Source organism: Muscardinus avellanarius (genome assembly GCF_963383645.1).
Source record: "Muscardinus avellanarius genome assembly, chromosome: 15".
Taxonomy (NCBI): domain Eukaryota; kingdom Metazoa; phylum Chordata; class Mammalia; order Rodentia; family Gliridae; genus Muscardinus; species Muscardinus avellanarius.
The window spans coordinates 27,338,345-27,352,790 of NC_137801.1; the positions used below are offsets into that span (position 1 = coordinate 27,338,345).

Consider the following 14,446-nt stretch of genomic DNA (forward strand, 5'->3'; position numbering starts at 1 on the left):
CTCCTCATTTGTCTCAAAGACAAGAAAGAAAAAAGCAAAGCAAGGAAAATTTATGCTACCCAAGATGCCAAGGATGCGGTGCCCCTAAGGAGGGTCTGGAGAAGGCAGTAGACGTAGGACGTTAGAAGGAGCCTTGGCTTTCTCCTCCAGAAAGTGAGGGTGCTCTATTACCTGCTGACTTGGCTCATGGAGTTACTCTCAATTTCACATGAAAAAGCTTCAGTAAAAAAATCCTTCAAAAAAAAAAAAAATATGAGTCTAAGCATGGTGGCGCCAGCCTGTAATCCCAGTATGTGGAAGGCTGAGACAGGAAAATCACAGATTTGAGGCAACAGCTTAAAACTTCAGCAACTTAGGGAGACCTTGTTTTGAAACAAAAATAAAAAGGGCTGAAGGTGTAGCTCAGAGGTAGGTAGAATGACCCGATTCAATCTGTAATACCAAACCAAACTAACACACACACACACACACACACACACACACACACACATACATACACACACACACGGCAAGAGATGTGTCTTGGTGGCATAGCACTTGCCTAGCCTACACAAAGCCGTGGATTTGATCCCCAGTACCAAAAACAAACAGAAAGAAATTGCTATGACCAAAAAAAAAAAAAAAAAAAATCACACACACATGTAAAATGTCAAAAAAAACTCTTATTATTGCCAGCCATACCCCCAAGATTAAAATGTGCAAATTGATGTTTCTACACAGCTGTGAAGCCAGCCTCTTAATACAAATGCAAGAATCAAACCTAAAAATACTGGAGGAGAATTACTCTATTTCTTAAAAGTCTCTGACCTAAAATAAGTGGTGTGGCTAATCTTATTCATAAAATCTTTAAGAAAAAGAAAATTCATTCTTTTTCATGCTCAGCACGTTCTATAACCATTGTTTTGACCTTTTAAAATTTTTTTCTGATAGAAACTCTCCACCCTGGCGCCAGTGACCTAAACTCATAGAAATTCTGCAAAGACATTTCATTATATATATTTTTTTTTTCTGAGCTTTACCCCAGTGGAAAAAATGCTCAAGGAAGTTAATTTTTAAAGGTTAAGAAGATAGAGAAATTGTAGTTTTCCCAGAATGACCTTTGTGGACTGGTTTTTGAAAAAGAATTCACATCTCCTTCCAAATACAATGAGGGCCTGCCTAACCCTCCATTTCAGCTGTGTAAACATTGAACTTTCAAACAGCTTGGAAAGAAAATAAGAGAAAAACTTTTTTTAAATGTAAAACTTGAATAATAAAATTATATTATTGATTGTTTCTCTTATGAAATAATCCAAATTTATAAAGAAAAGGCAAAAAGTTGGGTGTGGTCATGCATGCCTATAACCCCAGTACTTGAGAAGTGGAGATCAGAGGGTCAAAGGTTCAGGACCAGCTTCAGCAACTAAGGGAGCTTCTCAATGAAATAATAAAATAGGGCAAGAGATGTAGCTCAGAGATAGACTATCCCTGGGTCCATTCCTCAGGATGGAAGGAAGGAAGGAAAGAAGGATGGGTTAAGATAACGTTGCTTCTTAGTTTCTATGTGGTGAGTGCAAGAAACATTATAAAAGACAACACATGTATGAAATATGTGTGTATGTATACAGTTTTGACATACATCGATTTAGAGAGGAGCTTGTGATTTCTGATTACCTAGGGACATAGCAGCCTCCATTGAGACCCTACTGCATAGGATTACATTTTGTAATAAATACCAAACATAACTTTGTACACAAGAAAAAAATGATTGATCCTTCATTTATCACAAACTATAAAGTAAACCTGATTTATCAAACCCTGTGTTGATTTCCTAACTTGTATTTCTGAACTCATCCACTAGCTAGCTGCATTTTTAGACCAGCTGAATAAAATAACTGAACAGAATTGTTCATACTAATAGACTGGCAATTTATTCACGATGTTGGGAGAAAGTTTGTCGAAAATTTCAGTAGGGCTTGTGATTGATTTGATGATAACTTAAAATCTCTTAGCTTTCTGAAATAATTTCATCTTTAAGGCCTGGAGCCCCTCCCGAGGAGGATACCTTCTATTAGAGTTGGGAGTGTGACTTCCTGTCTTGGGCACTTTTGAAGAGAGAGAGGGTGAGGGAGGTGGCAGGTGTACCCAGTCTCCCACGCACAAGGCAGTGGCTTAACACCGCCTCATAAGCTACTTGTTCTGCGTTTGAATTTGTCACCCAGTGTTCACATTGACTTGAAAAGCCAAAATTTGTCAAAGAATAATCAGAGTGTCTGAGGGACCGGTGATGTTCTCATGGATACTCTGATGTTCTCATTGATACTTGAAAGTAATATATACTGAGGAGGTGTGTTTTGTTTTTTTGTTTTTTTGTTTTTACTGTTTTTGTCTGTCTTTTTGTTGTTTTGTTTTTTGCTTTTTGTGGTACTGGGGTTCCTGGATGCCCTTCTACCTCTGGCCTACACTCCCAGACCTACTTTATTCTTTTTTATTTTTGAAACAGTGAGGCTGGCTTCGAACCTGTGCGATACTCCTGTTTCCACCTCCCAAGCGCAGGGATTACAAGCGTGCACCACCACACCTGGCCATTTTCTTTGTTTTTAATGCCATGAGAGGAAAGAAAGGGCAGTTGCTTTTCTAAGTGTATGTGTGTGTGTGTGTGTGTGTGTGTGTGTGTGTGTGTGTGTGTGTGTGTTTGCTGGGATTGAACCCAGGACCTTGCACATGCTAGGCGGGTGCTCTATCACCAAGCTATGTCTCCAGCCCTCTGATTTAATTTTAAATTTTTTCATTTTAAAAATGACTACACTGCCGGGTGTGGTGGCACACATTTGTAATCCCCACACTTGGGAGGCAGAGACAGGAGGATCGTGCAGGTTTGAAGCTAGTCTCGCCGGCTTAAGAGACCCTGTTTCCAAATAAAATACAAAATAGGTCTGGGAGTGTAGCCTGGAGGGTTCCATCCCCAGTACCACCCAAAAAAAAAAAAAAAAAAAAAAAAGACTTTACTGTTTAATAGATTAATCAAGTTTCCACAGTCAACTTGTCCCCGTCAAAATAAATCTATGGGAAATGAGTATGAAAAATGGCTTTTTAAAGTGTTCCTTATATAGTAATCTTCCAACTTCAAAAGAAGAATAAGCAGACGTTGACATCAGGGTCTTATTGTCACCCTCACTGGCAAGTCTTGCCTTCTGTCTTTAGTTTTCTTTAGGTATAAGAATCAGGAAACTACTAGTAGAGTTGTAATCAAAACAACTGTGGCATTAGAATTAATCCAAGTAACTGTGATGGTTGTAATCAGCTTTTTATTTACTATCGCATAAAATAAAAGCTAGTAAGAAATTCTGAACGGATCATAGGCAGTAATTTGGACTCTGGCATTGGGTAGAAGAAGGATTAGATTACTTTCAAGTAATAGTCACAAAATCAAAGACAGTTGGAATTCTGATTGAATTCAATCATTGCTATTATTTGAAAGTGGTGGATTTCATTGTCGTCAGTCATATTCTTTCATATAACCTTTGTTTTTAATACAGAGAGATCGAGTCTATTAGAATGCATTTGCTCTAGGATACACACACACATATACACACACGCACCCACACATGTGCACACACACATGCACACACATATATACACATGTGCGTGCACACATGTCAGCTGAGACTAAAACTCAGGCAGAGAATTCTCTGCTGAGGTGTAGCTGGCACTCATTATTTCACTGAAAGTCAGATATTTGCAACAATTTAAGGTTTTCAGTGGTAAAAGGTTATTCCTAGGCTCCGGGTTACTAGTGTTTTCCTACGTATCTTCTTTTGCTGTGCACTGTTCAAAAATGACTGGGGGCATAGTTAATTCAAATAACCACTTAAGAGTTAAATGTGATGTGTGGCCCTAGATTTCTGGTCAAATGTCGGGAGAAATGTTCATTGATTTAAGTAAGTGTTACAGTTCCATAAAGAATGGCCCTGTGTTCAGCAAGAAAGAAGATATGGAAACTACGCAATTTACGAGAATAAAGGAACTGGTTACCGTAAAAGGAAATCGTTTTGACAGATCTGCACTTTGGGGAGGAGGGCATTAAGAATCCGCCACCATTTCAGATTCCAGTGCATTTTAATCTTGAAGTAGAACAATCCGACACTGACCCCAGGGAAAGTGGTTTTCTGTGAAGGAGATACTTGAGACACGTCCTGTCACCCTGTCAACACTCTTCTTACTCTCCCCACTGTGTTCAGATCTCGATGTAGATCAACCCAGAGAAGAAAAGAAAGAGTGCTACTATAACCTCAATGACGCCAGTCTCTGCGACAACGTGCTGGCCCCCAATGTCACCAAACAGGAGTGCTGCTGCACGTTGGGTGCCGGCTGGGGGGACAACTGTGAGATCTTCCCTTGTCCAGTCCCGGGCACTGGTAAGAACCGGCTGGTTCTGCATGCACACGTGGGTTTGGTCGGGTGGTGTCCGTGGGTCGAGGAATGACCTCGTTTGGGTCATGATGTTGAGGCCCGGGCATGATGACTTTCACTGCCTAGCTGACTTGACATGCTGAGTCTCATTCAGGGCTGGAGCAGCACCCTCGTCCCACCTCACTAGGTACAAGTAATTACACTTCTGTCCATCTGAGTGTACTGTTAAGTCAAGTTGGACATGATGCTTGGCAGAAAGACAATCATTTCATTTCATTTAAAATTAAGATCAAGCCGGGTGTGGTGGCGCACACTTGTAATCCCAGCAATTGGGAGGCTGAGATAGGAAGATCAAGGTTCGAGGACAGTCTCAGCTACTTAGTGGGGCCCTTTACAACTCCATGAGACCCTGTTTCAAAATAAAGAATAAAAAATAGGGCTGGGGGTGTAACTCGGAGGTAGAATGTCTCTGGGTTCCATCCCCGGTTCTGAAAAAATAAATAAATAAAAAATAAAAAAATAAAATCAAGATCAAGCCAGGCATGGTGGCACATGCCTGTAATCCCAGTACTTGGGAGACTGAGACAGGAAGATCACAGGTTCAAGGACAGCCTCAGCAATGTAGTGAGGATTTTAATAACCCAGCAAGACCCTGCTTCAAAACAAAAAAAGTAAAAGGGCTGTCTGTGGGTGGAGCTCAGAGGTAGAATAACTTTGGGTTCAATTCCCAGTGTCATAATTAATTAATTAACTAAGATCAATCTTTTTGCTTGTAATGTAACAGCATTATCTAAAAGTAAACCTTGTATATTTAAGCTAAGAATTTTCTTTATGGGCTCTTCCTAAGCCCATAAAATGCTTGATACTACAGTAGTGCAAAAATAATAGAATATCAAGTAAAGCATGAATAAATAAAACATGGGGGAATCAGGAAGTTTTAAAAAATTATAAATGACCTTAAAATGTCACTAGCTGTATTTGTAACTAATCCATGACTCTGAGATTATGCTGAATTCCTCTGACTGAATTCCCTTAAAATTACTGAATCTGGAAAATCAAAGCCGATTTTAAAATGTGCATTCGGGGAAGATGTTGATTGTTTTTCTTTTTCAACTTATTTTCTTTTTCGGTTTTGTTTCCCCTAAAATCAGCTGAGTTCACGGAAATGTGTCCTAGAGGAAAAGGTTTTGTCCCCACTGGAGGATCCTCTTACGACATTGGTGGTGAGAACTACAAAGGTCAGAAACAAATGGCAATGGATTTGTAACACATGTCAGACACTCTAGTTAGAAGCATGGCTTGGGTCACACAGAATTAGAGTTCCCAAGGGCTGTGGAAGCTGATCACAAAGCTCTTCATTCCTGGAGTCCGGAGTCCTAGAGGAAGGACTCTGTGGACTCTGACCACAGCTGAAGCTCGGGAGTCAGAGCACATAAGGCTGTATGACCTTGGGTAGGGTCATTTAGCCTTTTGAGTTTCTGTTTATTCATCTCTGAGACAGAAATGATGTTTCAAAGGTTATAATCACACACACACACACACACACACACACACACACACAATTTATATGAAATAATGTGTATAAATATACCACAAAATTCTGTCTCAGGTACTTAAATTGATATTGATATATTAGGGTATATTAAAAAGCACATAAATTATCTGATAAGGTTCTTGCTTTTTTAGAACTTACCTTGATATTTCTAGAACCTTTTTACTAATGGCCACAGATTCGTAATGAGGAATGAAAAGGAAGAAAACAAAAGTGGATTTTACATATTTAATACTGTTACATAATTCTAAAATAAGCATGCAACCTCTTAATTTTGGTGAATATTCAAGTAACTGAATATTTCCTCATTAACCACTTAACTTTCGACATTTCCATGATAAAGGTATTATGATCTTTTATACACAAAACAATTTTTCCATTATAGTTGAATAGTGAAAACTGCTAAGCACTTGGAAAAGAGACTTCGTAATATTTTTATTGTCCATCTACTTTTTGAAAATTAGTGCTTGAATAATATGGAATAATTCAGTAGCTGGATAAGAAATTCCACTTTTGTCCAGTTGGATAAGACTTGGTTTATGTATTAAACAGTTTTCAAGTTCACAATTATCACATACTATATTTTTTACAGGAATGCAGTTAAATCACACTTTATATTATGGAACAGAACCCCAATTTTACTGTAAAGCCATCCTGTCTTTTATATAAAAATAACTTCCTCCTCGCCCCACCTTAGCAGTGCTATAAGTGTTGGGAAGAAGACTGGATTCAAATCCAAACAGCCAGGAGTCCTGTGCCTGGCTTCACCATTTTCCATCTGTATAAATGTGAGCGAGTCATCCACGGAGTCTAATTTTAAAATGACTAGATGGCGTTAGCTCTGGAACGCTCAAACTGAGGCTACTAAATGCAGTAGAAAACTTTTGAGCATCTACCTGTGCCAGAGTGTAGATTGAGTTTCATGTCTGGATTCTCTCGTTTAATCCTTTCAATCTTAGTAGGGTGGCACGCCTCTTATTTATAGTTTATGGCTGAATAAACTGTAATGACGGGGAGAGTTCTTCATTCTGTGGCGGGATGGGTCTGCCAACCCGCTCAGCCACTCTCACTACTGTTAGGTTATCTTTATGTCCAAGAAAGGCTTTCATCAAGTTCTACTGAACTCTTCTCGGTAGCCTTGTACATCTCAACTAGTAAATGAGCCAGAACATATATTTCTGGGGACAGGAGGGCACATTGCTTGAAAGTTAAATCCTTTAAAGAATATTATTGGTGCCACTGTGGAATCAGTAGACTACTTTATCATTTAGGAGGTAACATCTCAGAAACAATTGTATTATAAATACACCTTTTTATATAATGTTTAGGTCATTGCTCCATAACAAGCCACATCTGCTTATGTTTCTACATCTGATAATTAGGTCTAATTTCAGAAATTTCATATTGCTGTGTCTGTAAGAGTCTTTGGCACGTCAATAAAATACCCAATTGGAAGCTCAGGATTGGTCCACCTCTTCTTTTTCATGGGAAGACTTTTAAAAAAAGTTCCTCTTTGCATTTCTTAATTTTTCCCCATAGATGCCGATGAATGCCTACTTTTCGGACAAGAAATCTGCAAAAATGGTTTCTGTTTGAACACTCAGCCTGGTTATGAATGCTACTGTAAGCAAGGGACATACTACGATCCTGTCAAATTGCAGTGCTTCGGTAAGCTTTAAGAGGTGATCATGTGGCATGCTGTGAAATATGCAGATGGCAAAAAAAAGTAGTCCTGCTTAGTAAAAACAATTTCTTTGAATCTAAATCATGTGTTGAAAAGAGGTGTAAATGTTTTATAAATCTCCTCCTTGAGTGAGATGTCAGAAATAAAACATCTCCCTTCTCCTCGTGGACTGGGTTTGAAACAAAGAGTTAATTTTCAATGTGGAATTATAATTCAGGGCACTGGTATAACTGAAGTGTTCTTTCAGTCTGCGGAACCTCCTCTTGCCTCACGCATTCATACCGTGCAAGTGAAAGTCATTTTTAAATACTGACACACACTTTAACGCTTAAGCAGAAAACCATATATCCTAGGCAGGAAAAACATAGGAAAGGAAATAATTTAAAAGGTATCATAAAAAGGCATTTTATCTTGAATTTCTAAGAATATCCTGTTCATATATGTTTTCTTTCCATATTTAATATCAGCAGCAGCAGTGTTGTTTTTCCAATCAGCGCAGCTGATATTTTTAGAGTCGGAGCTGTGCTCTTTTGCAGTGATGTGTAGTTAATTAAAATAGGGCAGCCCCCGGAATCCGAACTACATTTAGCAACCCGTTAGCTTGAGTGAGTAAGGTATGACGGATTGCTGATCTTTAGTATTTTTTTCTATTAAGATATGGATGAATGTCAGGACCCCAACAGTTGTATTGATGGCCAGTGTGTTAACACAGAAGGCTCTTATAACTGCTTCTGCACCCACCCGATGGTCCTGGATGCTTCAGAAAAGAGATGTGTACGACCGACTGAATCCAACGGTAGGTCTGGGTGTTGGGTGCAAACCTGCGTCTAGATAAAATACCATAATGTTTTCCTTTTGACTAAAGCGTGGGCTATTGGAAAATAGCAAAACTAACTCCTCAAGCATTTTGAAATGATTAAAGTGAGAGACTAAGAGAAACGATGAGATAGATGCACGTGGGGGCAATGCCAGAGATTTACTGTCTCGAACGTGCTCACGGACGGGCAACAGGAGGCAGAGCAGAGCAGACGATAGAGCCCTCCTAGGCCTGCGGGCTCATCGCTCCCGACCTTCAGAGGCAGCTGAGGAAGATGTAAGGTCAAGGAAGGCTAATCAGGCGTGTTCCTCACGGGTGAGGCCGAGTTCAACAAGGAAGCCGAGAGCTCGAAATTCTGTGGTAGGAATCCCGGTGAGCTGACGTACCATTGATGATGGCCATGGTTAGCAAGTCATCGCATTCAGCAGATTGCTTCCGATGAGGTCAGTTGTAAAGTGGAAAGGGTAGAATCAAGGACTGTTCCAGTCAGGTTTTCACAGATGAACCGAGCGAGAATGCATGCATCCAGAAAGAGATATTTAGAAAAAGAAGGGGTAGGATCTGAGAGAGGAGTAAATGTGGAAAAGTAAAGAGAAGAATAAGAAGTCTGTGAAGGACAGGCAAGATAGTGGGGCATTTTACTTTATTTTATGGTACTAGGGATTAAACCAAGGGACATTTTTCCTCCAAGTTACACCTACAGTCCTTTTTTTGTTTTGAAACAGGGCCTCACTAGGTTGCTGAGAGTCATGTTGTTGAGGCTGACCTCAAGCCTGCAATCCCCCTGTCTCAGCCTCCCATGTACTAGGACTAAAGACATGTGCCATCAGGCCGAGCTGGTAGAGCATTTGATATAAGGATGGAAGCTACAGAGGAGAGGATTTAATTGGAACATGATGGGCAGGTTGAATTTCAGCAGATGGAATGACATTCAGTTGGAGATGACAGAGTTTTGATGGTGGAAAGACCAGCCTGGATTCAGACTTTTATTTGGAAGTCACTCTTAGAAGGAGGGATGGAAACTTTGAGGCTCACTGGCTTCCACCGCAGGGCTGATGAAATAGGAATAACAGTGCAATTGTCATGGAACCGTGTCTCTCCTTTCAGAACAAATAGAGGAGACCGATGTCTACCAGGACCTGTGCTGGGAACATCTGAGCGATGAATACGTGTGCAGCCGCCCTCTCGTGGGCAAGCAGACCACATACACGGAGTGCTGCTGCTTGTATGGAGAGGCCTGGGGCATGCAGTGTGCCCTGTGCCCCATGAAGGATTCAGGTGAGCCTGGGTCCCGTTCCTTCTGCAGGAGGCCTGTGGGCAGGCTCTTTTCACCTTCTCTGGAGCCTGGCCTCTTCGCTCCTTATACCATCACAAGTGCGTGTGTTTGTTTGTATATGTGTATATGCACGTGCAGCCAGGGAAAGATCAGGATTGTAGAAACACAAGGCTTCTGGGTCACCTTCAAACCAGAGGTGACCCAGAGTGACACAATTAATTGCACGTCCTGTTATTAATTTTTGAAGCTGTCATTCCATTCCCCTCCTCCAAAATCATACATGACCCAAAGAAACATAATTCAGCCAAGAGTGGCAAAGGTCTTTAGAATCTTCATTTCCTGATACTTCATTTCTTTTCATTTCTTTTCTTCCATCCTCCTTCCTAACAGTTTCTACCTGGTGCAAAATGGATTTGATATTGTAGAAAATCATTGTAGGTCAACTCTCAAAATTTTATGTCAACTTCTATAGGAGAGGTCCCTGATTCAAACTTCCAAGACCTGAATTGCTCCAAAAAGTTTGGGTTTTAGAATACTCTGGATTGATCCCCACAGGTAAGGGGACATTAATGTGTTCTACTTTTCTCCTCTGATCGCCTCTACCTCCCCCACCTACAATGATGAGTTTAGGGAAGGGCGTGTGAGCCAATCAAGATCCAGTGAAAATCAAGATGCTATGGGCCAAAAACAAGCTCTGTTTAACAGGATAGAATCTTGGAAGATTAGGCCTGGAGCACTGATAGATTTTACCAGCACATGAAACCTAAGAAGGAAGCCATAGTGAATGATCCAGAGCCAAGATACAGTGCAAGACCACTGTGAGACCTCTCTATCACCGTTTACTCCTTACATGACTATTTAATTATCTCAGGAAGAGACTGTATATCCCTTGAGACTGACTTCCTTGATGCTTCTTGATACTTTCCACAGTGTCTAGTATACTTGCTCTACCAGAAGAGAAAAAAAAGCTATGCAAATAACATATATATCTTTGCTCCACATTCTGTTCATACTCAAATCAAGACTAATCTGAGGGATGTAAAGTGTTTTTCCATCAGTGTACCTCTCACTAGTTTGGGCCTCACCCCACACTAAATGTGAATCTCAAATTTAATGAAAATTTTTAACACAATGCTGTCTTTATACATATAATGCATGTCCTCAACTGAAGATTTAAGAAATTTGTTTGTTGTTAAAAAAAAAAAAAGAATACTCTGGATTGGAGATGAAGAATGTCAGCTGGTAAAGTCTATGTTAATATGCCTGAACCCAAAAAACTCTAAATTCTGGAACACTTGTGGTCCCAAGCATTTTGTAAGGGATACTCAGTCTATATAAGAAGGTGATTGGAACAGAGATCAGAAAGTAGGACGTAAGTGAAAAGTATTTAAGTAGCTCTTCTTTCCTCTCGTATTTTATTTATTTATTTTTGCAAAACTGGGAATCGAACCCAGAGGCATTCTACCTCTGAGCTACATACACCCCAGCACTATTTTTTAATATTTATTCTGAAACAGGTCCTCACTAAGTAGCTGAGGCTGGCCGCGAACCTGTGATTCTCCTGTGTCAGGCTCCTAAATTCTGGGATTACAAGCATGTGGCCCCACGCCCAGCTTTATTTGTTAGATATTGGGTTGAACCCTTGGTCAAGTGGAGAAAGCGAGACAGGCTCTGGCTCCAGTTCCCTCTGTCCTCTTGTGTTAGAGGGTCACTGGACGGTGGCTTCCTGGCTAAGCTGTTTGCTGACCATTGGCATCTACACCAGTGACTTCTCTTCTTACCCCCACAGCTACTTCTCCTTTTTAAAGGAAGGCACCTGAAATTACTTTCTGTATTATTTTGCAAAGTTGACTTATTAAAGCTAGAAAAGCAGTGTGTGGGCATACAGTATAGGAGTTACTAATGAATATAGTCCTAGTAGAGCTAAGAGGGGAACAATTGCTTATGAGGAAACATTCATTCCTAGTTAATTCAGTTAGAATATTACTTTCCTGCTAGTTATTAATTAACTTTCTGGATTTGAAGTAAAACCACTGTAACATGAAATAGAAAATAATTTGAAATGCCACAAAAAGAAAATGAATAGAAGAGGAGAGAAAGTAAATACACAAAGCAATAGATGGCAGCTCAAAATCGGAAGGAGAGCGGGTTCTGGGGCCAGATGGGCTGAGTGGATTCTGCGGGCACTGCGCAGAACAACTGCGTGCTGGGCAGAGCAGCCTCACCTGGAGGCTTGTTTGTAAAACAGGGCCACGGATTCCCGCCTTGTTGGGCTGCTGTAAGGCTGGGAGGATGCGGGAGGACGCAGGTAGAGCAGGTAAGGTAACTGTTGCTTCTGTCGTCTTGGGTGGAGACAGGTGCCACAGGGAGACAGAGTGAAAGAAGTTTGTGACGTTTGAGTACTTTCTCACAGTGCCCTAACACCTCGACTCTTTCTTTACTTTTGCAGTGGTATTTAATTGTTCAGTTCATTTAAAAAATAATATATATTTCTTCTGAAGAATTAAAATATTAAAAACATTATGTTCCTTTCTACCTGCTCCATAAATTGAACTTTGAATCTTAAAGATACTCAATACTCACTCTATTTTTTTTTTTTTTTTTTGGTGGGGGCAGTACTGGGGATTCAACCCAGGAGCATTCTACCTTCAAGCTCTACCCCCAGTCCCCCTTTGTAAATCATTTATTATTTGTTTCAAAACAGGATCTTGCCACATTGCTGAGAGTCTCACTATATTGCTGAGATTTGACCAATAGTCCTTCTGTCTCAGCCTCCCAAGTACTGGGGTTATAGGCATGCTCCATCACTCTGGTTGCTCACTCTTGACAGGTTGTTATCCTTTTAGGTTTTTCCTAGACGCTATTGTTATATATTTGTATCCATCATCATCATATCTACATATTATATATATAATATATATAATATATATATATATATTTTTTTTTTGGTGGTGGTGGTACTGGGGATGGAACCCAGGGGCCTTCTACCTCCCAGCTACACTCCATCATCATCATATCTACATATTATATATATAATATATATAATATATATATATATATTTTTTTTTTTTTTTTTTTGGTGGTGGTGGTACTGGGGATGGAACCCAGGGGCCTTCTACCTCCCGGCTACACTCCCAGACCTATTTTTTAATATTTTTTATTTGGAAACAGGGTCTCTTAAGCCAGCTGAGACTGGCTTCGAACCTGCTTGAAGCACAGGGATTAGAAGCGTGCGCCACCACGCCCGGCTCATATCTACTTATATTTAACAGAATATTTAAAACTAAAAGTAGTATCACTGATTTCTAAAGTATAACTTAATTTTATACTCAGCATCTCTGAAATTGACAGTCATCTTAGAAATGTGCATCTAAAAATGGCCACAAGTCTTTTTCTTACATTTTCACGTCTACTCTAGGAGGGTGTATTTCACAATCTAAGGGAACTTAGAATTGATGACAGATGATAGCTTCTAAGTGGCCACACAGAAACTACTTTCTAGATGCACCGTGGCTTATGTAGCCATATCCCACGGTGGCCCTCTGGGTTTATCTTCCCTGAACTTTCCCCGCCTCAGTCCTGATTCTGCAATATAAACAGTGCTGTGGTGAACCTCCATGTATACCTGCAGTAATGCCTTAGTAAGAAATTCCCTCCAAATTAAGACCCAGGTGTGATAAGTGTCTGCACATCAAATTTACTATAGTGTTTCCCAAAAATACAGTGAAAATTCACACTTAACATTGGCAGTCTCCAAAATCACTTCCTTTCATGAATGCTTCCAGTACTAGATATTCTGCTTTTATTTTATTGATTGATTGATTGATGCTGGGGTTTGAACCTAGGGCCTCACACAAACTCTGAGCTACATGCTCAGCCCCTTTAAAATTCTTTTATCAAGGTGGGCAAGGTGGCACACACCTGTAATCCCAGTACTTAGGAGTCTGAGACAGGAGGATCAGAAGTTCAAGACCAACCTCCGCAACTTAGTGAGACCCTGTTTCAGAATAAAAACTTAAAAGAGCATTAGTGTAGCTCAAAATGAAAATGTCCCAGTGTTCAGTCCCAGGACCAAAAATTAAAATTCAAATAAAAAATGATAAAAAGTAGCCAAGCATGGTGGTGCAATGCTTATAATTTTAGCATTTGGGAGGCTGAGACAGGAGGATCACAGTTCATGGATAGCCTCAGCTACTTAGCGAGGCCCTTTGCAACTCAGTGAGACCCAGTTTCAAAATAAAGAATAAAAAATAGTGCTGGGGGTGTAGCTCAGAGGTAGAATATTCCATCCGCAGTACCACAAAACAAAAAAGATAAAAAGTAAAATTGTTTTTATCAGATGGGTAAAAGTATATTTTGTTTTTTCTAGAGAATTTGGACATCTTTTCCCACATTATAGGTGATTTGTATTTTGTCACTTGTTTATATATTTTTTGTTCTTTTCCATTGTTACTGGATTCTGTGTTTTTTAAAAATTTATTTGGATGTGTTTTGTACATATTCTTCTTAGAGCTTCAGCATTTGAATTATGTTATGCTTGTAGTTATGGAAACTCCTTTATGAAAGGGTTTGCATATATTTGCATTTTATTCTGTTGCTAACCTAATCCTGAGATACTAAAATTTTACCACCCATGACTGACAAGCCAGTGCTTTTGGTAACCAAGTTGCCTATAACATCTGATTATAAATTAAGGATTGACAAGTGCAGACAGAACTGTTTCCA

General features: G+C 39.9%; 1 protein-coding gene across 24 annotated transcripts in view; it reads left to right on the forward strand.

Annotated features, from left to right (window-relative positions):
- Nucleotides 1-14,446, forward strand: part of LTBP1 (latent transforming growth factor beta binding protein 1) — a gene marked incomplete at both ends in the record, with an annotated part of 441,497 nt that overhangs the window by 399,200 nt on the left and 27,851 nt on the right. For all 24 annotated transcript variants that reach the window (XM_080711765.1, XM_080711776.1, XM_080711766.1 and 21 more), the window contains 5 exons: nucleotides 4,221-4,397; nucleotides 5,544-5,630; nucleotides 7,484-7,612; nucleotides 8,284-8,424; nucleotides 9,553-9,723. In XM_080711765.1, the coding sequence (XP_080567891.1) occupies nucleotides 4,221-4,397; nucleotides 5,544-5,630; nucleotides 7,484-7,612; nucleotides 8,284-8,424; nucleotides 9,553-9,723 (705 nt within the window). The remainder of the gene's footprint in view (nucleotides 1-4,220; nucleotides 4,398-5,543; nucleotides 5,631-7,483; nucleotides 7,613-8,283; nucleotides 8,425-9,552; nucleotides 9,724-14,446) is intronic.